General features: G+C 42.6%; 1 protein-coding gene across 2 annotated transcripts; it reads left to right on the top strand.

Annotated features, from left to right (window-relative positions):
- The first annotated feature begins 308 nt into the window (after positions 1–308).
- LOC121404032 lies at positions 309–26,598 on the top strand. 2 transcript variants are annotated; one of them, XM_041592545.1, is made up of 11 exons: positions 309–334; positions 1,344–1,506; positions 1,574–1,624; positions 2,943–3,014; positions 3,089–3,160; positions 3,720–3,812; positions 3,890–3,994; positions 4,067–4,174; positions 26,085–26,150; positions 26,280–26,372; positions 26,435–26,598. In XM_041592545.1, exons 2-11 carry the CDS (start codon positions 1,377–1,379, stop codon positions 26,473–26,475), a joined length of 831 nt encoding a protein of 276 aa, XP_041448479.1. In that variant the 5' UTR covers positions 309–334; positions 1,344–1,376; the 3' UTR covers positions 26,476–26,598. The 2 variants fall into 2 exon arrangements, with proteins under 2 accessions (XP_041448479.1, XP_041448480.1); XM_041592546.1 differs by having other exon boundaries at positions 26,430–26,598.

Below are 26,598 nucleotides of genomic sequence, written 5' to 3'. Positions count from 1 at the left end.
GTTTTCCCAATCCTAGCAGCAAATGCTGGATCACTGAATTGTACGTTCCCAATAGAAAAGAAAATGAGCAAGCACCAGCCACATAGAATAAGTTGAAAACATGTTATTCTTAATTTTAATTTTTTTTTTATTTGATTTGATTTATAATGCAATTTTTGAGGGGGCGTATTGAATATCCCTAATGTTAATTTAGTAAATACCAAAAATAGACATTATAGTATTATAAGGTTTTCACTTGCTGGTAACACTAAAAACGTAAACCACGCGGATGACTTTTTTTCTTTCTTTTTCTTTCTGATCTCGTGATGGTGGTTGTGTGCTGTGCCAAAATAAAGTAATATAATTGATAAAACTAAAACTAACTACGCATATATTATTATTTAAAAGAGGAATCCCAACAGTTTGAAAGGCTATACTCCTACATTGGTCCCATTACACTAGTCAACACGGCATTCTGAATCAGATCAGATCATAATTATAGCCAAAATGAAGAAATTCATTTTCAGTTGATTTTTCCGCCTCCCCCTGCCAAAGACACGCTACTCATTCTCTCTCTCGCTGGCACACTCTGCCGCGTTCAGTGCGCAAACAACCCCGTGGGGAGGAGATGTAGAATATAAATGGTACATCTATAATCTAAATGTTAGATGTAAAATATACATTTTAGATGTAGATAACAGATGTAGCAAAAAATGTAATATGTAAAATTTTTTTTTTAATTTTAAAATTCTAAAAAATCATAAGCTCAAAAATGTATATACTGACTGGGTACGGGTATAAGTAGAGTCGCGTCCCCAGAAGCGATTCACACGTTCCTTCTCGTTTTATTTAAAGACATTTTTTTAAATCTGGTATTTTTTACTCGTTTTTTTTAAGAGGTAGTGCTTCTTTTTTTTACATAACTAAAGTACCTTACATCTGGTTGTATTGAACTTTGCAATTCTGAAAAGCTGATACTTGCAGCTGAAAATCGGGCCCAAACACATTGTAGCTGCAGCTTGTCTGGAAAATATTAAGCTTTCAAATTCGATAATATCTTCCGGTGTATTTTTCCGAAATTTTGACTTTGAAAACTCAGGAAAGTCGAAAACAAATTATTTCTTAGGCTGAATTTTTGGCTTTAGATATTAACATTAATAAGGCGTCGTTTAGGGTATCGCTTGTAAAAATCTATGAACAAACGGCTGGGGTGCAGCCGGTTGATCAAACCTTTAGTGTCACACTTTGTCGTTACAATTTCTACTCATAATAAAATATCGAGTTTAAGATTATTTTATCGATGCTGGAAAATAATAATACCAACATTATTTGAGCCAACGCTAATTCACACAATGCAACGAAAGCTTAACTTCACAGAGAGCGATCGATCCTGAAAAATGTATTTTTTAATAAAGTGCCAAAAGTTCTATGTATTTAGTGACAAAAAAATTAAAAATATAAATAATGCAAAATGTTTGGCTAAATTCAAAAGCGGTTGTTTTGAAGCTGAAATAATTGATGCTTCCCGTAAGTTCATATATTTCATTAAAATTTAACTAAACATTGGTTGAAATTAAAAAAAAAATTTTTTCAGATAGCGAAAAAACTTTACAAATAAAATGCCGGAAGTTTAATGATGATCTTGGTGAGTTCTTTTAAAAATAAAATATCAAACATTAATAAATGTATACATTGTTATTTCGTTCAAATTTCTTGTCTGTGGGTATAAACATATATGTACATAGTGACGGGCCCTACAATTAAAAAATCGCGCGTGTTTCTCGTCTGTCTCCGTATAAATATATGCGCACATAGATATTTCGTCCAAATTTCTTGTCTGTGGGTATAAACATATATGTACATAGTGACGGGCCCTACAAATTGAAAAATCGCGCGAGTTTCTCGTCTTTCTCCGTATAAATATATGCGTACATAGTTATTTCGTTCAAATTTCTTGTCTGTGGGTATAAACATATTTGTACATAGTGACGGACCCTACAAATTGAAAAATCGCGCGTGTTTCTCGTCTTTTTCCGCATAAATATATGCGTACATAGTTATTTCGTTCAAATTTCTTGTCTGTGGGTATAAACATATTTGTACATAGTGACGGACCCTACAATTTAAAAAATCGTGCGAGTTTCTCGTCTGTCTGCGTATAAATATATGCGTACATAGTTATTTCGTTCAAAATTCTTTTCTGTGGGTATAAACATATATGTACATAGTGACGGGCCCTACAAATTGAAAAATCGCGCGAGTTTCTCGTCTTTCTCCGTATAAATATATATGTACATAGATATTTCGTCAAAATTTCTTGTCTGTGGGTATAAACATATATGTACATAGTGACGGACCCTACAATTTAAAAAATCGCGCGATTTTCTCGTCTGTCTCCGTATAAATATATGCGTACATAGTTATTTCGTTCAAATTTCTTGTCTGTGGGTATAAACATATATGTACATAGTGACGGACCCTACAATTTAAAAAATCGTGCGAGTTTCTCGTCTGTCTGCGTATAAATATATGCGTACATAGTTATTTCGTTCAAATTTCTTGTCTGTGGGTATAAACATATATGTACATAGTGACGGGCCCTACAAATTGAAAAATCGCGCGTGTTTCTCGTCTTTTTCCGCATAAATATATGCGTACATAGATATTTCGTTCAAATTTCTTGTCTGTGGGTATAAACATATACATATGTACATAGTGACGGGCCCTACAATTAAAAAATCGCGCGTGTTTCTCGTCTGTCTGCGCATAAAAATATGCGTACATAGTTATTTCGTCAACACTTATTGTCTGTGGGTATAAACATATATGTACATAGTGACGGACCCTACAATTAAAAAAATTATGGACAAAGAATTTGTCATATGTTAAATTTCATCAAAATCGTTTTTGTAACAAAAATAAAATTTTTTTTATAAATTAATTTATAATATTATAATTTTCAGATGCTGTCGAACTGACCGAACAATTTCCAGAAGTGACACGCCCAGACAGTACCAAGGTTGAAGCTCCGCTAGGTATTTCACAATTCAAGCCATTTCAAAAATAAAAATTGTAGTAAAACTATTTATAATAATATTATAAATTTCAGATTCTGTCGAACTGACCGAACAATGTCCTCAAGTTACACGCGGCGGCAGTACCAAAGTTGAAGCTCTGCTAGGTAAGTAACAATTCATGTCATTTCAAATTATGTTGACCTTTTGTGTACATCCTATAAAAAGCAATATTAATATGTCTAGAATTTGTAAACGACAGCTAAATAATGGTTAGATATTTAAAAACAATTTACCAATAGCAATTTTTGCATGTGCTTGTTACGCTTTAACTACATTGTTTAAGAAACAAGTTTTTAAAAGTTACGTTGAAGTTCATCATCAATCATTATTTAGCTTTCGTTAACAAATTCTAGACTATTTATTATTGCGTGTTCGTATTTTTTAAAACATTTTTCTTTAAGTTTGGTCTTACATAGTTTTTATTTTATACAAATTGTTGGAGACAATTGTGTTGACGAGGCATAGTAACTGTTTTAATGTTATCAACGGCTTTGTTTCGAATAAATTTGTTTCATATTTCATTTAAAGCACATCTTATTTGTAAACCCTAAAGACACCTGTCATTATTCAGCATTATCGTTTTATACTGAAACTACTGCTCTTGACATTTTGCATTTGTTTATGAAACTAACTTTAATGGACTGTAAATTTTATTCATTTCAGATAAACGTAATGGAGATCGCACAAAAACCAGAACAGTTGATGTGGCTGGATCGAAAACTATTGTTTCGTTTGTCAAGGATGTCTGTGCTTCGAGTAAGTATACCAGTTCCTTAACTTTACAACTGCCATATATTTTTTTTTACTGATTTTTAAATTTTTATTAATTTTAGATAAACTAAATGAAGACCGTGGAACAGTTGATGTGGCTGGATCGCAAACTGGTTTTTCGTTTGGCAACAGCCTTCCTAATTTTGAAAAGGATGTCGGTGCTTTCAGTAAGTATACCACTTCCTTAACTTGAAAAATGTAATTTTGTACTGATTTTTTAAAATTTTTATTAATTTTAGATAAATTAAATGAAGACCGTGGAACAGTTGATGAGGATGGATCAGAAACTGGTGTTTCGTTTGTCAATGAGAGCACACCTTATTTTAAAAACAATATCGGTATTCAAAGTAAGTGATTTTTTCGTAAATAGTATGAATCTATCAGGTATTTGTTGAATAAACTTGAACTTTTTTTTATAATTACAATATTGAACAAATTTGTGGTTTTTAAGTGTGTCCGAATTGACAGTTTGATAATTTTTATATATATATAGATTCGACGGTACGGTCAAATGACTCATTAAAATCTAATGCCCAGTCTGAAACACTTGTCTCGCCATTCGAGCCCAGTAATTTAAGCCTTAATAGTAAAAATGATTTGTCTATATCGTTATCTACTGAGACCCCTGTTTATGATATAAGAAAATTATCAATTCCCATTTCTCAACAAAGAAAGAGCAAGCAACATTTCTGTATGTATTGTAAAAAGCTTCAAACAAAATTTGCAAGACATCTGCAAGTAATGCATAAAAATGAAAAGGAGGTTAAACAAATGTTGCTTTTTCCAAAGCTTCACGCAGAAAGAAAAAAATTGATCGAAAAAATCCGAAAAGCTGGTGACTATCTGCATAACACAGATCAAGCATTCAACAGTGGCACTTTAATATTAACTCGTCAAAAAAGGGCTAATTCGGGAAACACTGCCGAAGATATGGTATGCTGCAAATCATGTCGCGGATTTTTTCCAAAGTCTACCATTCGCTGTCACTCCAAAAACTGTAATCTAAAAAAATCTAAAAGCCAATCAAAAAATGAAGTAAATGAGCTTAAGGAAGTAATGACCCCCAAATATCACGACATCATTGTTAAATGCATCCGTAATGTGGCTAAGTGGGATAATGAACTCATGTTCTTCGGAACGCCCTCGGTGGCGACTAACTTAACGTCTTTAATAAAGAAATGCGCAAAAATATTTCATTCTTTTTGTATAAAAAACCTTGATATGGAAAAGAAACAAATTGTTTCGGATTTTTTAGCACTTTGGGAAATGGAGGTTCACATCGACACATTGAAGACCAGACGAAAAAAAAACGGTCGACCAAAATTATGTTGCCTTCTAAAGAAGACATTAAGTAACTTTTCGATCATGTCAATAAAATATCCGAAGAAGCTCTAGCAGTTTTGAAAGTTAAATTCGATTTGGCGAAGTGGTGTTCCTTGGTCCAAAGTACTTTAGTCAGTCTTCAAATTTTTAATCGCCGTCGTGCTGGTGAAATAGAAAGGCTAACGATTGAAAACTACAAAACATCTCATGAAGCAGCTGAGAACATGGACGCGGATATTTTAAAAAAACTATCAACAAAAACACAACAAATTGCAAAAAAATATTCCCGAATCACCATTCGTGGAAAATTAAATAGAACGGTGCCTGTCGTTTTGACACCGTTTGATAAATTCTGCATTGACACTATTTTAAAATATCGCTAGGACGCTGGTGTAAAAAGTACAAATGACTACATTTTCAATGTGCCACATACTGGTAACTTGGCTAAAAAATATATTCGGGCGTGCCCAATTTTAAAAAAATATTCTGATGAATGCGGTGCTGTTTGTCCAAAAGCCTTGAGAGGCACAATGCTTCGAAAGCATCTAGCAACGTATACCTCAATGCTGAACGTAGAAGACGTACAAATAGACCGTTTGGCGAACTTTATGTGTCATCATAAAGATATACACAAGGAAATATACGGTGTCCCTGCTACAGTTGCCGAAATTACTGAAGTTTCTCAAATGCTCATGGCTGCTATTAATATTGAAAGTGAGGTAGAAACTGAGCAACAAAGTGAAGGTTTGTGTCTCCTGTAGTATGCATATATATAGCCAATACCCACTGTACCAAGAGTACTTAAAAGGGAACACACTGTAACACTTTGTTGCAGTGTTTATGCAATAAACATTCCCAGGCATATTCAGTGCGACGAAATACGATCACACATATATGCCTGGTACTACATTAGTGCAGCGTCGGCATGTATAGCATAGCCGACGGCACTTGAATATGATCCACACAAGCATGTGCATATTCCCCTCGCGCCCCCCGCTATCAACAGCGCTGGGCATATATAACAAACATATAAATGCGGCCGCTCCGCTGCCGGCATTCCTGGCAGCGCAGCTGCGAGGCCTTAGCTTAAGCTATAACTGTAAGAATATCAGAAATACATTGAATAAAGTTATATCGAAGGAGACGGATGTCTCTGTTTAATAATACGTATTTACATGGCGACCGTGACAGTGAGACCAAAAAATAATTCTGCAACAACAGTTTTCACGCAAAAACAAAAGAAAATGTGCATTTAAAATACACTTCCAAATGACCGTGACAATGAGACCAAAAAAATAATTCTGCAAAAACAGTTTTCACGCAAAAACAAAAGAAAATGTGCATTTAAAATACACTTCCAAATGACCGTGAACAAGTATGAAATGTGAAACAAACGGAGACAGCAGACAACAAACAACAAAAATAAAAAGAAAAACGCAAGTGCAAGTGTTAAATGGGCTGTCTAAGTCGGAATAAAATATAACATTTGAAAAAAAAAAATACTTTTCTAAAAAGAAAAAAAAAAAAAAATACTTTGAAAATAAACATTGAACGTGTCTCTGAAGCAACGGCCCTCCGAGAAAATGCAGAAGTGGATTCTTCAGTGCTGATCGTTTTCTAGCAGACAGAAAATCGGTGAATATGGGAAAATCATATTGGGATGGCCCCCTGTCTAGCAGACAGAAAATCGGTGCAAAATGAAAAAAAAAAAAACAAAAATACATTTAAATGCATGTTAATACAACGACAAAACCTGTCCCTTAAAATTACATAACAAGAAAAATAAAAGAAGAAAAAGACCTGAAAAGGCACCGACAACGCTACATAGAGCGTATATCAATGACCTGTGCGATGACCGGCACCGGCATCGCCTGAGCCCATAGGCCCCGGACAACTGCAGCGGCGAAAATTACGCGTGAGAGGCCTGTCGCCACTTACGCCACCGTTGGAAACAAACTGGAGACAGATCGTCTTCAACACATAGATGAGCAGCTTCGCCCTGGTGCGAAACAACGCAAACGGGCTGCATAATTGCGAATGCCCCAATTTGCCTTACCATTAAGTTCTACCTTCAAACACCAGGAGGAGATCAAAAAGATAGAAAAGGAACTTTGCAAGAGCAAAGTAACGTAAATAAGGCTGCATTCATTTGCCATTGCCTTCATTTACCATTAACTTTAATTAAAACCACTCAAGCTGCTGCGTGAAAACGCTGCTTGAAAAAAAAAACCTAACCAATTTTTTTATCGAAAGGCTTTAACTAACAACATATGGCTGATATTGAAATTATATCGAGCAAACAAATGTAAATCAGCCATATGACCTAAAATTTTCTATCTTAACATTTTCAAAAAGAAAAATTTAAAAAAAAAAAAAAAGTCGAATACATATATACCCTAATTTTTCAAATTTTTTTTTGCATTTCCAAAAATAAAATTTTCAATTTTCAATTTCAAATTAAATTTTCAAACCCGACTAGCGGAAATATACAACCATGGGTTGGTTCGGGTCTGACGATAGTCAGACCAAAGACAATACGGCCAACGTGGTCAATAATGTCAAAATTATTGATCACACAGATGGTATTCAAGCTTTATGGCTTTTGTTGCTGATCTTAACGATCGTAAACGTTTTACAATTTCTGCTTACAATCTATGTTAAGCATAATAAAATTATCAAGAAAAGATACATGAGTAGGGCAAATAACTTAGATAGGATCTAAAAATGAATAAGGATAAAACAGATCATGATTTCGAAAGATTTAGGTATAGCAACTACATGGTAAAAGTAAAAGTAAAAGGATGGAATGGAGAGAAATTGCGAAACAAATAGACACATTTCGGAATAAATTTGATAAATCTTACAAATGCATCAATAGAGATGCAGTTATAAAAGCGGAAACACTAAAAAACCATATAGAAATATTAGTAAGGGAATACAATAATATAGTTACCTTAGTAAATAGTTATGAAAATAAATTCACATCTGAGCACAATAGTAAATGTTTAAGGGTAATAAAATCCCTAAACACAAGATTGATTACTGTCAGCAATAGGCGACATTCAGATAAACGTGCCAGATAGTCTAAATCAATTGGCGGAGTTTGATCCCGACCAATTTAAAGAATTAAACGAATCAATTCAACCAAGCGACGCTGAATCTGATAGTGACATTGAAACACTGGAGGAAAGCGATCCAATCGAAACCAAACCGGAAATAATAACAATATCTGAAATGGCACAAACAGTTGTAGAGTTTATCAAGCTAGCCACATCTCTGATACCAGAGTTTGACGGTAAGCCGGAAAATCTACAAAGTTTTCTAGATTCTTTAAATCTATTAGAAACCTTAAAAGGCACACATGAGCTAACAGCCATAAGCCTTATAAAAACAAAGCTAAAAGGCCATGCGAGAAATTTAATAAGTAATGAGCAGAACATTGCTGCAATCATTACGCAACTATCAAATGCAGTAAAAGGAGAATCGGTAGAAGTTGTATCTGCTAAGCTTCTTAATCTGCAACAGAAAAACAAAACGTCTAACCAATACACCCAAGAGGGGGAAAAACTGGCAAAGGCCCTTGAAGGCGCCTATATCAGTGAAGGTCTAAGCCAATCACTTGCAAACAAATACAGCACAACAACAGCTGTAAAAGCTATGACCCAAAATTGCTCAATTGATAATGTAAAACTTATCATGCAGGCAGGCACATTCACAAATATGAATGATGCCGTTTCCAAATTTGTCAATAGTTGCACGGAGATAACAGGTCAAAGTAACACTGTCCTGTATTATCGACGAGGTGCAAACAACAATAATAGAGGAGGCCGAGGTTATAATCGTGGCAGAAATTACAACCACAACAATTACAACCGAGGCGGTAAAAACAACAATAATTACAATAGCCGTGGAGGAAGAATAGGCCAAAATACGCCGGAAAACTCTCAGAACCCTTTAGGAGAACACCAGTAAATGCAAAGATTCATTCCGTAAATTACAGTCTTAATATATTTGTCACTTTTTATAATCATTCAACTGAAAATAAACTCACATTCCTAATAGATACTGGTGCAGATATCTCACTTTTAAAAACAAATTCAGATAATTTCAAAATTCAAAAAGACAAAATTATAAACATCCAAGGCATAGGCCAAGGTGTAATAAAATCTCAAGGAACAAGTTCAATAGAACTTCAATCAACAAAATATATTATTCCACACGAATTTCATTTAGTAGATTCAGATTTTTCAATACCGTGTGATGGAATAATAGGCATTGATTTTATTAAAATATTCAATTGTCAATTAGATTTCAAACCAAGTGAAGACTGGTTTATAATTAGACTTAAAAATTTAAATTATCCTATTTATGTTCCGATAACATATAGTGCCGGCAACAATACAGTTCTTCTGCCAGCCAGATCCCAAGTAATTCGGAAAATAGACATTAATACATTAAATGAATTGAATTTATGTTGCAAACACAATATCAACATCCAAACATGTATACATTCGCCTTCTAAACACAACTAATTTCGACCAATTGGTCAAAGTAAACAAACTCCAATATGAAAATTTAACAGATTACGACATTCATACAACTAATCCTAAATAGAAGCGAACAAGTACTTTCAAAATTAAAGAAAAATTTTCCAGAATAATTCAAAAGTCAACTAACAGAATTATGCACCAAGTATAGTGATGTGTTCGGACTGGAAACCGAACCATTAGCGACAAATAATTTGTATAAACAAACATTAAGACTTAAAGATGATGAACCAATTTACATTAAAAACTACAGAAGCCCGCACAGCCACGTGGATGAAATTCAAAAACAAGTAGGGAAATTAATAAATGACAAAATCGTAGAACCGTCTGTATCCGAGTATAACAGCCCACTCTTGTTAGTTCCAAAAAAAAAATCATTACCAAATTCGGAAGAAAAGAAATGGCGATTAGTAATTGACTATCGCCAAATCAACAAAAAACAACTCTCTCCGCTCCCCAGAAATGATGATATTCTAGACCAACTGGGCAGAGCTAAATACTTTTCATGCCTTGACTTAATGTCAGGTTTCCACCAAATTGAAATTGAAGAAAATTCAGAAATATAACATCTTTTCCATCTTTCTAGATTATGTAAAAAGAATGTACCTTTTGAATGGTCAAGTGAATGCCAACACGCATTCCATTCCTTAAAGAAAAGCAGACGCACTTTCGCGTATTAATATAAAAGAACTCAAAGATATGCAACATAAAGTCCTGAAAGTCACTACCAGGCGACAAAGTAGACAAAAAACCTGCGCAGGTTCAAACACAGAATTGCAAAAGCAATCGATCTCTTCAAAGCCCAATATATACAACGTCATACAAAATGATGATGTTAAAAAAGTAGTGACCTTACATTTATCTTCGACTAAGTGTTTCTTTAAACATGGGAAAAAAAGATATTTGTAAGAATTAAAGTTAGCGACCTTTATACTAATGGAACCTTCGACTTAGGTCAATTTTTCCAAAGGCTTGAAAAAGAAGCCGGTATAAATAACATCAGCCAACTTAAAATGGCACCGAGCGAAGAAATCTTTGAGAACATTTCAATAGATTCTTTTAAGAACAAGGGCAATAAAATATTAAAGAATTTAAGAGTAGCGCTACTCAAGCCGGTGACCACAATAAAAGAAAATAAAGAAAAAGAAGAGATACTGTCTACATTCCATGATGATCCAATCCAAGGAGGTCACACAGGTATAGCTAAAACATTAGCGAAAATAAGAAGGCATTATTATTGGAAAAACATGACACGTCAAATTAAAAATTATGTGAGAAAGTGTCCCAAATGCCAAAAGTCCAAAACAACCAAACATACCAAGACCCCATTGACTATAACTGAAACACCACAAATGGCGTTTGATAGGGTAATTGTGGATACGATCGGTCCACTTCCTAAATCAGAACAAGGAAACGAATATGCAGTCACTTTAATCTGTGATTTGACAAAATACCTTGTAGCCATACCAATCAATAACAAAAGTGCAAAAACAGTAGCTAAAGCTATATTTGAAGATTTTATTCTAAAGTACGGTCCAATGAAGACGTTCATTACGGACATGGGAACGGAATACAAAAATTCAATAATTGAAGATTTATGTAAAAACTTAAATATTCAAAATATAACATCCACTGCACATCATCACCAGACTGTAGGAACCGTGGAGCGAAGCCACAGAACTTTTAATGAGTTCATACGCTCATACATCTCAACTGATAAAACAGATTGGGATGTATGGCTACAATACTTCGTATATTGCTGCAACACAACCCCCTCTATGGCACATGATTATTGTCCATATGAATTAGTTTTCGGTAAGACTTCGAACTTACCAATACATTTTAATAGCATAGATAGAATAGATCCTCTCTATAATATAGATGATTACGCTAAAGAATCAAAATTTAGACTAGAACAAGCTTTTAAAAGAGCAAGATTAATGATAGAATCTAATAAACAGAAACAAAAAATTAATTACGATAAAAACTGTTTGGATTTCAAATTAAAAATAGGAGATCAGGTTTTATTAAAAAATGAAACAGGTCATAAGTTAGATTTTAAATATACTGGACCATATAAGGTAGATAGTATAGGAGAAAATGATAATATAACAATTTCAAATATAAAAGACAAAAAACAAAAAGTACATAAGGATAGACTAAAACTTTTTTACTCATAGATAGAATTAGTATGGCCATACATAAGTATATCCATAGAAATATATCAAATCTTTTTAATCTTTTTTACTATAGGTTAGGTTAGGTTGTCCCGGACGGCCCTCACGGGGCCACGCATAGGCCAATATGGCCCTTAGTTGTCCGGATTGGTGCGTATGGACCTACTGAGTGTTTTTACGCGGTTTTGAAATCCGTGAGGATCGAGGAGAGTTTTGCAAAGGCAAGGAGTTTCGCTGGCGTCCTCTTGGATGCATCTTCCAGCGATGCCAGTACCGGGCTGCCAAGATGTATGTTTCTTGCCCTTGAGAGGGCCGGGCATTGGCAGATTAGATGTTCCAGGGTTTCGATAGCCCCAGGTTCATCACATTTCCTGCACTTGTCACTGTTGGTGATGCCTAGTTTGACTGCATGTGCTGCAGCCAGGCAATGACCTGTGAGTATACCAATTAGCATCCTACAGTCCTTCCGTGGTAGGTGTAGTAGGTATTGGCTGAGTTTACCATTGCTCTCCTTGCACATGGTTTTCGCGATCTTGCAGTTGGTGGTTCTCCTCCACCTGCTGCTGGCCTTTACGTGTGCCCTCCTTTCTAGATCGCTTTGGAGCGCTCTGAGGGGGACAGGCACGTTCTCAGTCCTCTCGTTTGCCAGCCCGACGCCTTCCTTAGCCAGTACGTCTGCTGTCTCGTTACCTTCGATGCCCTGGTGGCTGGGAACCCAATAGATCCGCACTGACTTAGTCGTGCTTAGGAAATCTAATGCCTCCCTGCTTGCCAGGACATTTTTGGAACTGACCGCTGACGACTGCATGGATCTTATCGCCGCCTGGCTGTCCACGAACAGGTTGATCACATTATGTGGGCGTTCCGTACATCGAGCAACCTCCGCCGCTTTCCGTATGGCAAAGACTTCTGCCTGGAATATGCTGCATTGGTCCGGTAGCTTATAGGACAGCCTTATTTCAGGGTCTGTACAATATATGCCCGCACCTACTCCTTCCTCCATCTTGGAGCCATCCGTGTATATGTTGATGTGTTGGGTCTGGTCCCGACCCCTTTTCCAGTCGTCGGGTCCCATAAATGAGGTTGTGTTTACGTCCAGGCAAGTTTGGGGGATAATGTAGTCAGATATACTGGTCATGTCTCGGCCAATTGAACTGTGCCCGAATCCCTGTAGAGACATGTTTCCTGACGCTACTAAGCGTTGTGCCGCCTTTGCTGCAATCAGTTGAGCGTGGATGTCCAGGGGGTCGATTCCGATTATGGTTTCGAGAGCTTTTGTTGGGGTTGACCTCAGCGCCCCGTAATGCAGAGCAGTGCCTGCCGCTGGGTCCTTTCCATAAGCTTATTATACGTCTTCTTTTCTGTCGCTTGCCACCACACTAAGACTCCGTACAGCAGAGTCGGTCGCACCACCGATATGAAGATCCAGTGCATTAAAGCAGGTGACAGGCCCCATGTGCTGCTGAGCATCTTCTTGGATGCATATAGCGCAATGGTGGCCTTCTTCACCCTCTCCACTACATTGGGTCTCCACGCCAGCTTGCTGTCCAGTACTATGCCGAGGTATTTGACTTGTGTTTTAGGGGTCAGACTGGTTTTTTCAATTTTCGGGGGGATCCATGCCGGTACCTTGTATCTCTTGGTGAAGAGAATGAGGTCCGTCTTGTCCGCGTTGATACTGAGTCCTACTTTTCCTGCCCACTCACATATCTCCCTGAGTGTTGATTCCATTATGGAGCTGAGGGTCGATGGACATACTCCCGTAATAATTATGCTTATGTCGTCTGCATAGGCTGTTATTTTTGGGGCTCTCCTCTCGAATCTCTTTATTAAGTCGTCGACCACCAGGTTCCACAGGAGGGGCGACAGGACCCCACCTTGTGGTGTGCCTCTATGCGCCCCCCTCACCATGGAAGCGGTGCCCCACTCTGATTGCACCCGTCTGCAACTTAGAAGGTTCTTTATCCAGAGGTTGATTGCGGGATGTGTATTGGTCGCTTCTAGGCGGTCCATAATAGCGCTCGTAGTGACGTTGTTGAATGCTCCGGATATGTCTACGAACACTCCTAGAGCATACTTTTTATTATGGAGGGCTCTCTCGATGGTGGCTACTAGCGAGTGCAGTGCCGTCTCTACCGATTTCCCTTTGGTGTAGGCATGCTGGTTGGTTGACATCAGTCTCCCTACATCATTCCTGATGTGTAGATCCAGCAGCTTTTCTAGTGTTTTGAGTAGAAAGGAGGTGAGGCTTATCGGTCTGTAATCCTTGGGGCTCATATGGCTGCACTTTCCTGCCTTTGGAAGGAAGACAATCCTCGAGGTCCTCCATTGAATAGGGATATAGCCCGTGCTCAGGCAAGCTGAGTATATTGCAGAGAGCCATGGGGTGATCACGTCTTTGGTCACCTGTAGCATGGCTGGGAATATACCGTCTAGTCCAGGTGCTTTTGTACCCGCAAAGGAGTCTATAGCCCAGTGGATTTTCTTAGACGATATGAGACCTGTTGGGGGATGCTCTTCCTCAGTTGCTAGGTCCTGATGCGTTGTAGCGTCAGCAACCTCGGTGCATCCTGGGAAGTGAGCTTCCATTAGTGCTGTTAGGGCTTCTTCACTGCCCTCAGTCCACTGTCCATCTTCTCGTTTCAGCTGACTCTGTATGGTGGGTTGCTTTGATAGCAGCTTCCGAAGTCTAGCTGTTTCTGGGACTTTCTCGATATTGGACCAGAAGTTCCTCCACGAGTTTCTTTGTGCCCTGCGTATTTCCTTCTTGTACTCCCTGAGTAGGGTTTTGTATTCCTCATTGATCATATCCTCGTTCGCCTGTTTGGCGATTTTGAAGAATTCTTTGAGGTTGTTTCTTTGGAGCGATAGGTCCCGGTTCCACCAGAGTGGTTTGGTCCTCTTTTTCGTTCTCGAGGGTGGGCACGATGCGTGGTACGCATCCACGTTGGGCGCCAGTTGTAACGAACCGGTTTGGTCCGCCTTGTGTGCACTTGGCGTACTCAGCGGCCGGTGGGTTCGCTGCAACGAATTTGGGTGTTGCCCGGGGGACAAAGCAGAAAGACTTGGTTGGCTTCTTTACACACGAGTTCTTTATTAGTATCTTAGGAAGTACGCTTAAGGACGACAACTTAGTCTATTCTTTGGTTTAGCACTGGGATCACCGTCACGTTTGGTCCTTCTCGCCCACTCGCCGTTCCTCGGGATCCCCAAGCGTGGCACTGTCGGCTCTGAGAACTGGTACGACAACGACTCTTGGCGCTAAGCCCAAGTCCGCCGTACTCAGTTCGCACACGACACGTTCGCTCTCACTGGATCCTTCCGTTGCGCGAGCGGTACACGAGTTCCTTCCTCTCGACGCTTTCACTGTCACGATTTGTCCTTCTTGCCCACTCGCCGTTCCTCGGGATCCCCAAGCGTGGCACTGTCGGCTCTGAGAACCAGTACGACAACGACTCTTAGCGCTAAGCCCAAGTCCGCCGTACTCGGTTCGCACACGACACGTTCGCTCTCACTGGATCCTTCCGTAGCGCGAGCGGTACACCAGGTCCTTTCTCTTGATGCTTTTTGGGTAACTTTCTGACTCTCTTCGATATTCGCTGTCACACGCACTTGCACTCTCCGCACTTGACTCTCTCGAGCCGAAGTCGCGCGCCTCCTTTTATTTCCTCCTTGGCGCACGGCCGCCTCGTCGCTGCCTGGCAACAACGGGACTTCCCTCCAGTCGTCGGCGTTATTTTTCCATCGGCTCGTCCGATGCTCTCCCTGCTTCGCAACGGGACCCAACCGGTGGCGTGATCGCATGGCCATAAATGGTCATGCGCTGGACCACTGCCGGCCCGATCCCACTATCCCGCCTCTCTTCTGCCTTCCACTTGCTTGGCAACGGGACCCAGCTGGTGGCGTGATCGCATGTCCATAAAAGGTCATGCGCTGGACCACTGCCGGCCCGATCCCATTGTCCCGCCTCTCTTCCGCGCTCCTTTGCTCTCCCTGGTAGCGCCCTCCGATCGCGGCTCTCTACGTTGCCCCTCCTTTGGGCGAGCCCCTCCCAGGCAATTCGCCGTTATCCGGTTATCCGGCCACCGGGATAGCTCTTAACCCCTTAGGGTCCATGCGTGTGAGGACATCATTCCTCACACTTCCCCCTTTCTTCCCCAACGAAAGATTCCCCTCTGCGACCTCTCGTAAACCCGGCCGTTAAAGTTTGAATTTCAACGGCCGCCCGCGCCTTTACACCGGGCGGGTTCTGGCGCCCTCTGCCGGCCCAGGCACGTTCTGGCGCCCTCTGCTGGACCGGGCGCGTTCTGACGCGCCCCCTGCCGGGCTTACCTGATGGGGTGCTGCCGGATCGGTGAAACGCGCACGCGCGTGCGACTATCACAGGGCTGCATACCGATAGGGTCTCTAGGGACGTTTCTATGTCTTCCGGGGATTTCACTGTGCCCGGACGATTCGCGAGCTTCGAGGTAACTGTCTTTTTAAACTTTTCCCAGTTTGTGTTCCGGGGGTTTCTATAGACAGTTATCTTCGGAGAGTGTTCAAATTCGCACTTAAACTGGATGTACCTGTGGTCTGAGAAGGATGGTCTTTCAAGGACTCTCCAGCCAGATACCACCGTACTTGTTCCCGCTACGAGTGTTAAGTCTAGCACGTTTGAAGAGGTGGGACCTACAAAGGTGTATTCCTCTCCTACGTTTGCTACTTCTAGGTTAGTTGATAGTATGAAGTCTAGGAGGGACTCACCTCTATCGTTGATGTCGGGGCTTCCCCACACGTTGTGATGTGCGTTTGCGTCCGTGCCGACGAGAAGTTGCTGGTCCTTCGGGGCTGGATTCCGCCACTAGGTGCATCAACTCTTCAGGTGGAGCCGGCCTGTCGTGTGCCATGTAGCAGGAGGCTACCATCAGGCGCCTTTCCTTGCTTTCTAGCATCACCACGGTTAGATCGTCAGTGCTGTAATGAGACATAAGGTGAGCATGGATTCCCTTCCGTACGAGTACGGCGGTTCTGTTCCTGCTTACCGATGGTGTATAGAATACGTTAAAATTTGAGGACTTTAGCCCGGCCACAGCATTGCCTGAGGCAACCCATGGCTCCTGGACTAAGGCTATGTCGGCGGGCCCTTGCTCCATGGCAAAGAGGAGCTCCGCCGACGCAATTTTACTTTTGTGGAGGTTGAGCTGCAGCACACTCACCATGTGCGTCTGGCTCAGCTCCACTCGACGGGTTGACTACTACCGTCAGGTCACCGTCCTCCCCCTCTTCCTCCGAGTCCAGCGCAAGACCCTGTGCGGCCTCCACGATGCTGTCCAGACCAATGTCTTTCTCCACCTCGCCCGCCTGCAGAGTGTGCGCATCTTTGTCCTCGGGGTGGCGCTTTCTCAACCGCAGGTAAACACTGCCCATCCCCCACGCCATCTTCCCGAATCTTGGGTATAGCAGGTCCTCTGCCTCCTTGCTGATCTGGATGATCGCACTCTGGCCCCCCTCGTTGGGTAGTGGGCTCCCGATGTGCAGAATCTTCCAGTTAGCCGTTGGCACGTCGGGGTTCTGCCTCTGTAGCAGCTTCAGCGCACGGTCCCCTTGGATTACGATGGGGAAGAGTACCTTTGCCTTTGGTATGGACGGGATTAGCTCCCTGTCCACCACCTCCAGCTTGGCCCCCTCCCCACAACGCTTCCAGTTGGCAGACCGTTTGCGTCAGCCACTTGAGTGTGGGGTCGTCCATACATTTAAGTATTTTCACCCCGTTGAGCCACCCTGCACCATCGAACGTGGGCATGGGGGCCGTTGGGTCCTCCTCCATTCTGGCGAACAGCGCATCCACGAGCCGCGCGTGCACCGTCTTCCACCGCGCCGCCGTTATTTTGCCATTCTCTTCGCTCCGGTCTATGAGTGCCACGATTAAATGTCGTTTGGTCACCTCACTGACCTTCGCTTTTCGGGGACGTTTCGCCTGTTTGGGTGTGGGGGCTGCCACCTTGGGCCCGCGTTGCCGCTTGCTCACCGGAGTGTCGTTCTTGGCACTCTCGGTCGAGCGTTGCCTTTTGGTGGCGAGACTCTCCTCCACCTTGTTGGCAAATCCCTCCGTCGATGCCTTCATCTGCGGCATCTGCGAGAAGTGCATCCGGCCCTCCTTTATCCGTCCTTCGGCCCAGGTCATTTTGGCCTTCTCCTCCTCAGAGAGGTCCTTCTTGCCCTGGAGCCGTCCCACGATCTTGAGGGCCGCTTTGTAATGCGCCTTCGCCTTCAACCCCTCCTTGGAACGCTTCTGCCCTTCCCTACGCGGGGAGCTGGAACCTGGTTCCGGGGAGCGGAGAAGGCTGTCTTCCTCCGTCTTGGTTACGGAGAGCACGCTCTCCAGGTCCGAATCTGTATCGACCACGGCACCTGTGCGGCTCAACCTGGAGTGAGTCGTTTTTGTGGCAGTAGCATTGCAACTGATATGACCTGCTCCCGTCATATCAGAGGTGTGGCCGCTGGCGACACGCAGAGAGGATTGCTCCTCCCCGTGCCCGCCGTGGTAGCAGCCACGCTTTCCACCGACGTTTGGGTTGACATCCCAACCCTTGCTTTATCTTCCGTCCGCTCCATTGTTGGCCCAGAGGGTCCATGCTGGTTAATATTTTTCGGGGGGACCACCCCCTAGCGTTTTTATGCCTACCCGCCAGGCACCTCCAGCCGTGGCCATGGTTCAGTTCCCCCAAATTTTTGGTCGGGAAGACCTGGACCTGGCCTTGGCTAGACACTGCATTACCCCGGACAGAGCAAGCGGCAATGCATTACCCGATTCGGGATAATGCAGTGCCCATTGCCCAGCCGGCACCCTCTGGGAGGGTTCAGCTGGAGGATTTTTGCCGGCCTTTTTTACTATAAAAAAAAAAAAAATTTTATTTTGAACTATGGGATATATATGTATTAGTATTAAATTCATTTAATTAAAAAAAAAAAAAAATTTTTCTTTTTCTAAATATATTTTTCTAAATAACTATCATATTAAAATTATAAAATAACTTCATAAATATTACTTTATTTTTCAAAAGGAGGGAGATGTAGTATGCATATATATAGCCAATACCCACTGTCGGGTCAAGCAGCCTAAATAATTATGTTCATTATTTGCACTGTACCAATCACTGTTAATCAGCCTATGATATGCACGGCAGCGGCCGCTCTTTCATTTTATCTCGCCTTCTTCGCTTTGTTGTTGCAATTGCAGCATCTAAGCTGGTCTCTCTCGTTCCATATGACGTTCGTGCGCGGCTTAGCATCTGCCCCGATCTGCTCTCCTTTCATCGCTCGTTTTCGCTCTCTTTAACACTTGCTGCATAGGGCGCTGGCAAGTCGGCCCATGTGCCCTTGTAGCCAGTAGAGAGATAATCTTCGTATCAATCGCATCGCTTTATTATATCGCTCATACTAACGCCTACTTTAATTCCCAATAAAAATTAATTGTACATTTCTCATTGAAACGCTAGACCTTTTTCTTTAAGTCAAACGATTTTCAACGGCTATTAAAAACTCTTAATAGCCAAACATTTGGTGACCCCGACGTGATTGTGCATTAGTTAATATATTCGTGCAATCACAAACTACAATTAAACATTCAAACATTGCCATATATTGCCGGTTGTTCGTTATTGTCGTTTGCCCGCGGCTTCAAGTGCGTGTCATCGACCACATATATATACACCAGCCGTTCTTGCATATAAGCATATACGTTTTGTTTGCGGTGCTCGTTCCCGTCACTTGCGCGGTACTCTTTGTTGTTCATCTTCCCGCTAGAAACGTTTTTCTAACGCCGTCGCTGCTATGGAGTTGGATGGTTCAAACGGCAGTATAACTACCGCTGCGGAAAACAGGGTGATTTTTCTGAAGCGGAAGGCATCGGAATTGTGCGAAGGCCTCAAAAGATTGAGTGCCACTTGGGAGAAATGAATTGTCGGCTTGCGACTACTATATGCTCGTGGTAAGGTTGGAGGAGATCGAGGAGCTGCAGGGCACGTTCAAAACCGTGCAGAACGAGCTCGAAGAATTGGATTGTCGAGAATTTAGCAGTGGATTGCGCGACAAGTTTCAAACACTTTTCCGAGAGTTGAAGCCGTCAATTTGTCGTGAAATTGCCAGGACTAGGGATCAGATGCCTTCTCATTCCACGTTGGCTGGAACAAATGCAACTGCTGGATTTGCCTGTTCGCAGCCTCCACCTCGCCGTGGACAGTCCCTGCCGCCTTTGCAATTGCCAACGTTTGGCGGAGGGTATGCAAACTGGTCAGATTTTTATTCTATGTTTGTTACCATTATTGACAATCATCCGGACCTATCCAATATTGAAAAGTTTCAGCATCTGCGATCTTGCTTGCGTGATTCGGCGTTGGAGACAATTCGATCGTTAGAACTCTCGGATGGCAACTATAACATGGCATTAGAATTATTGGAAAAGAGATTTAATAATCGACGGTTGGTCTTTCAGGCACACATTACTGAGATCCTGGGGCTCCAGGCTGTGGAGAATGGGTCAGTGGCTATGCTTTGGGAGATTTCGGACAAGTTCAACGCTCATATGCGGGCGTTGCAGACTTTGGGGTACTCCTGAGCAGATCGCTGGATGCATAATCGTGCAGGTGCTTCTACGGAAACTGGATCCAGCAAGTCAAGCAAAGTGGGAGGAAACTTTAGAAGATACAGCCTTTGTCAATCTCATTCCTTCGTGGGAAATCTATGGCCTCGTTCTTGGAACAACGATGCAGGACATTGGAAACCGTGGATTTCGCTATGGCAACTTATGCGCCGAGCAGTCAGGTGGGAAGAAGTACAAAAACTAACCCTTCTAGATCCGCACTTGTTGCCACAAGTCACAGCTCATCGGGATGCGCTCTTTGTAGTGAAACTGCTCACGAAATCCATTATTGCTCGAAGTTCAAGGCCCTGTCCCCTGCGAATCGCCTTAAGGAAGTCAGGAGACTCTGTCTATGCTTAAACTGCCTCAAAGCAGGTCATCGGGTGACTACATGCAGCTCGAGCAGCTGTCGTATCTGCGGGCGCAGGCACCACACTCTTTTGCACTTCGGTAATCCTGAAGCTACTGCAGTCCAAACTCAATCAGTGGCACTTGAAACTCTATCTCCGTCTGTGCCGTCTAATGTCAGCACTCAAACATCTACTTCTGCACCCACGTTGTCTCTTAATGCCACTGCACCGTCTACTTCGTCGTCTACCTCTGCTGCTCTTATTGCCCAAGGTTTCAGTAATGATGTTGTTCTGTTAGCCACGGCAACAGTCTTGGTTAAAAATCGTTCAGGAGTCCTCGTTCCCTGCCGAGCTTTGCTTGATTCCGGCTCTCAGCTGCACCTAATAACCTCTCGTTTTGCAAATCAGCTTCAGCTTCGAAAAATAAAATCATCGACTGCAGTATCTGGAATAGGTGATTCAAACTTCGTCACGGATGGATTTTCGGTCAACATTAGCCTGCACTCTCGCTCGACGGACTACTCAACTCTCATCACTGCTGTTGTAGCCTCTAACATAACCGATCGTCAACCAAGTTACGGAATAGACACTCACGACTGGAACATTCCAGCAAACCTACCTCTTGCTGATCCAGAGTTTCATAGACCTCAGCGTGTCGATCTTTTAATTGGCGCCAGTCTGTTCTACGAGCTTCTTTGTGTTGGTCAGGTCAAATTACTGCCAGGATTGCCATCAATTCAGAAAACTCGTTTGGGATGGGTCGTGTCTGGAGGTTATTCTCCGGTAAAGGGATCTTCTTTGATTGTGTCGCGTGCTGCGGCCGCAGTTGCTGACAATAGTAACCTAGAAGAGCGACTTGAGGTACTGCTTCGACGGTTTTGGGAGGTAGAAAATTGCATGGAGCCCATTGTAAGGTCTACGAAAGAAGAGCTAGATTGTGAGGCTCACTTTGTTCAACATTTCCAGCGATTACAAACTGGCGATTATTGTGTTCGGCTGCCAGCTAAATATAACTTGGATCTCTTGGGAGAATCTTATCAACAAGCTCAACGTAGATTCTTATCTCTTGAGCGGAGGTTAGATCGTCGCCCTGATGTGAAATCTCAGTATGCTGCTTTCATAAAAGAGTACCTTGATCTAGGTCATATGTCTTTGGTTCCTGCCGAGTCAATCAGCTGCTGCCGCTACTTTTTGCCTCATCATTGCATCAGAAAGGAAGATAGCTCGACAACCAAGCTGAGGGTCGTTTTCGATGGATCCGCAGCAACTTCATCCGGTTATTCCCTGAACGACGTCTTAATGGCCGGCCCTGTAATCCAACCCAAGCTTTTCCATATTCTCACTCGATTTCGGTCATATGCAGTTGCGATAACGGGAGATATTTGCAAGATGTACCGGTGTGTAAGGGTCTCACCCGAGGATAGTAACTTGCAGTGTATTCTGTGGAGGAATTCTATGCAAGAGGATTTGCGTGTGTTTAAGCTTGACACCGTTACTTATGGGACGAAGCCTGCCTCATATTTATCAGTGCGGGCGATGCATCAGCTGGCAATGGATGAGCAGGTAGCGTTTCCTGTTGGGGCTGAGATTCTTTGCCGGGACTTTTACGTCGATGACTTGATATCTGGAGCCAGCTCTCAGGAAGAGGCTATCCACATTCGTGAGCAAACCACTGGAATTTTGTCGAGAGGTCAGTTCCGGTTGAGGAAATGGTGTTCGAACGTGCCTGCTGTGCTCGATGGAGTTCTGGAACAGGACAAGGAAACCTTTTTAAAGTTCGACGATGGCAGCAATTTCACCAAAACTTTAGGACTTGCCTGGGATCCGGTTTCTGATCAGCTTTTATTCTCGTTTTCGGCCCTACAGTCATCTTCGCGTCCCTGCAGGCGTTCCGTTTTGTCAACAATAGCTCGGTTCTACGATCCCCTCGGATTAGCTGGGCCTATCATTACAAAATCAAAAATCTTTCTCCAGCAGTTGTGTAAAGAGAAGTTATCCTGGGATGTAAGCTTGCCATCCGCACTCAACACCTCGTGGCAGGAAATATGCAGTAGTTTTGGCCAGATTCGGCGTTATGAATTTCCTCGGCTTGTGCTCATTCCGAACTCTGAGTTAGAAATTCATGGATTTTGCGACGCGAGCATAGAGGCTTATGGTGCCTGTATTTATGTTGTGTCGAAGGGTCAGCGATCCAGCAGTCACTTACTTTGCGCAAAATCTCGTGTTGCTCCATTGAAAACACTAACCATACCAAAGCTGGAGCTTTGTGGAGCGGAATTGCTAGCTAGGCTCATATCTGAGGTAGCAGGAATGAGTGTCTTCAAAGGAAGGTGCTACTGTTGGTGTGATTCGGCTGTTGCGCTCTCTTGGATTCGGGACGAGCCATCCCGATTCAATATATTTGTCGCAAACAGAGTGGCAACGATACAGGAACTGACTGAAAAAATGGAATGGCATCATGTTCCCACAGATTTGAACCCGGCCGACATTCTTTCACGAGGAGCTCTACCAATCGAGTTGAGTGAGTCACCCCTTTGGGCTCATGGACCTCCCTTTCTTTGCGGCTCTTCAGATGACTGGCCAGCTACGGTGTTGCCTGATAAGCCAACCCTGGAGCTGCGTCGTAAGGTTTTCTTAGCCAAATCACCCTACTTGGACATTGTAGCCAAATCCAAGTATGCGAACTCATTCGCTTCTTTGCAACGCGTTTTTGGCTACATTCACAAATTTTGCAACCGGATTCGGCGCCCTGGACTCACCGTCTCTGACATTGAACGTGGAACCCAGCTATTGGTGCGGCTGGTCCAGCGTACGCAGCTCTGGGAAGACATGAAGTCACTGCGCTCTAGGGGAGTGGTCGCCTCATCCAGCTCACTTTCATCATTGTGCCCTTTCATGGATAATTTTGGACTCCTCAGAGTTGATGGTCGGCTGAAGAATTCTTCGTTGGATTTTGATGGCCGTCATCCCATCATCTTGCCCAGCAGCCATCCGCTTACTCTCGCAATAATCTCTCACTTTCATGAGCTGAATCTACACGCCGGTCCTCGAGCTCTACTGGGATTAATTCGATCCCAATATTGGCCTATTGGGGGGAGAAAGACAGTTAACAAGGCCGTAAACAAGTGCGTGAGATGTTTTCGAACGAAACCTAGAATATTGGAGCACATCATGGCGGATCTTCCAAAAGAGCGCCTAGACGGTTCTCACGCTTTTGAGATCACAGGCGTAGACTTTTGTGGCCCGTTTTTCTACAAGCCGGAGGCACGCAACAAGGCTCCAATCAAGTGCTACGTCTGCGTCCTCATTTGTTTCGCGACCAAGGTCGTTCATCTGGAGCTGATCAAGGATCTATCGACAGTCTCTTTTCTCCACGGCCTAAAGCGCTTTATATGCACCAGACGAAAGCCACGGCAAATTTGGTCAGACAACGCAACCAATTTTGTCGGTGCAAGGAACGAGCTCGTGGAGCTAAGACGCCTGTTTCTCAGCGACGATCATCAGAAGGCGGTTCTGGATTTCTGTTTGGTTGAGTCCATTGATTGGCACTTCATCCCGCCGCGCTCGCCTCACTTTGGTGGCCTATGGGAAGCCGCAGTGAAGACGGCCAAGTACCACTTCTATCGAGCAATAGCCAATTCGGTTCTTGGATTTGACGAGCTGCGGACGCTGTTATGCCACATCACGGCAGTCATTAATTCAAGACCTTTAGTTCCCATTTCAGAGAGTCCTGCCGATCTTGACGTCTTTACTCCAGCACATTTCTTGAATGGCGGCCCTCCTGCTTCATTCGCTGAGCCTGATGTCACGAAGCTAAACTTCGATCGCCTTGACGCCTGGCAGCACGTTTCTTACCTTCAACAGCTCTTTTGGTCCCGGTGGAAGGAGGAGTACATCACGTCACTGCAGCAGCGCTCAAAGTGGCGAACTCAGAAGCCGAGTTTAGCAGTCAAAGCCCTGGTCCTCGTCAAGGATGAAAATCTACCTCCCATGAAGTGGCCACTAGCGAGGGTGGTCGAACTACTACCTGGAAGAGATGGCGTCGCCCGAGTCGCTGTGCTGAGGACTGCAACTGGAATCACCAAGCGAGCCGTTAACAAGCTGTGTCTGCTTCCCCTTAAAGATGCTGTTGAAAGTCAGGCTTCCAACGGGGGGTGTATGTCGGGTCAAGCAGCCTAAATAATTATGTTCATTATTTGCACTGTACCAATCACTGTTAATCAGCCTATGATATGCACGGCAGCGGCCGCTCTTTCATTTTATCTCGCCTTCTTCGCTTTGTTGTTGCAGTTGCAGCATCTAAGCTGGTCTCTCTCGTTCCATATGACGTTCGTGCGCGGCTTAGCATCTGCCCCGATCTGCTCTCCTTTCATCGCTCGTTTTCGCTCTCTTTAACACTTGCTGCATAGGGCGCTGGCAAGTCGGCCCATGTGCCCTTGTAGCCAGTAGAGAGATAATCTTCGTATCAATCGCATCGCTTTATTATATCGCTCATACTAACGCCTACTTTATTTCCCAATAAAAATTAATTGTACATTTCTCATTGAAACGCTAGACCTTTTTCTTTAAGTCAAACGATTTTCAACGGCTATTAAAAACTCTTAATAGCCAAACACCCACTGTACCAAGAGTACTTAAAAGGGAACACACTGTAACACTTTGTTGCAGTGTTTATGCAATAAACATTCCCAGGCATATTCAGTGCGACGAAATACGATCACACATATATGCCTGGTACTACATTAGTGCAGCGTCGGCATGTATAGCATAGCCGACGGCACTTGAATATGATCCACACAAGCATGTGCATATTCCCCTCGCGCCCCCCGCTATCAACAGCGCTGGGCATATATAACAAACATATAAATGCGGCCGCTCCGCTGCCGGCATTCCTGGCAGCGCAGCTGCGCGGCCTTAGCTTAAGCTATAACTGTAAGAATATCAGAAATACATTGAATAAAGTTATATCGAAGGAGACGGATGTCTCTGTTTAATAATACGTATTTACACTCCCCCTTTCAATGGAAAGGGGCGTATCGTTATTTCTAAATGTGTTTTGTCTTCCCGTGTTTGTCTTACCAGAATCCTATAAATTTTTGTATGACCTAGATTTAACTTTTCAAATGATCGCATGTTTAATTTATAGTTGCATGAATAAATAGATTTGAGTTTAACCCATACGTGTACTGCTACTTATGCTAACTAAGTATACTTAAAACTATTTCTTTTATTCACAGCTGATAATCAATGTAATGATCCTGAAGCGGAAAATGAAACCGACAGTGAATCATCTCAAATACAAGGTAAAATAGTTTCTACATATTAAAATATCATTTAATACTACTTGGTTACTAATATTTGAATATAAGTATTTTTAAAATCATCAGTACAGCAAAACAGCAATTTATATAAATATCTTATCGAGTTTGCAGGCGACCCTTTTGAGGATTCTGGTTCAGAGTACCAAGATTCCAAGACTGAATCGGAATCAGAAAACGTTATTACACCTATAAAACGTCGCAGTAGTAAGTTTGTTACTCTTACTGTTACTCTTGTTAAATAGTCATACACTTTATATTGAGGAAAGATTTAACATCACTTTGGCTCTGGGTGATGTCATGTCTTTAGAAAAGTTACCATCGCTGCAAGAGTGCAACAACATTATAAAGCGGTCTAATTATTTAAAAAGCCGAACACCAGCCCAACTAAAAACATGGATAGACAACCAGAGGAAGGCAGCTGCTCGAAAAG

The sequence above is a fragment of the Drosophila obscura genome, unplaced genomic scaffold (assembly GCF_018151105.1).
Source record: "Drosophila obscura isolate BZ-5 IFL unplaced genomic scaffold, ASM1815110v1 contig_180, whole genome shotgun sequence".
NCBI classification, from domain to species: Eukaryota; Metazoa; Arthropoda; class Insecta; order Diptera; family Drosophilidae; genus Drosophila; species Drosophila obscura.
The sequence above is the reverse complement of the archived record's forward strand: the minus strand, read 5'-3'. Positions and strand labels throughout refer to the sequence as shown.

Bases quoted from the DNA above. Each gene is read 5' to 3' on its own strand.
- LOC121404032 (XM_041592545.1), top strand. From the start codon at position 1,377: ATGTATTTTTTAATAAAGTGCCAAAAGTTCTATGTATTTAGTGACAAA. The intron at 1,625-2,942 runs GTGAGTTCTTTT...TATAATTTTCAG, and splicing joins GAAGTTTAATGATGATCTTG to ATGCTGTCGAACTGACCGAA. The intron at 26,373-26,434 runs GTAAGTTTGTTA...TATTGAGGAAAG, and splicing joins ACCTATAAAACGTCGCAGTA to ATTTAACATCACTTTGGCTC.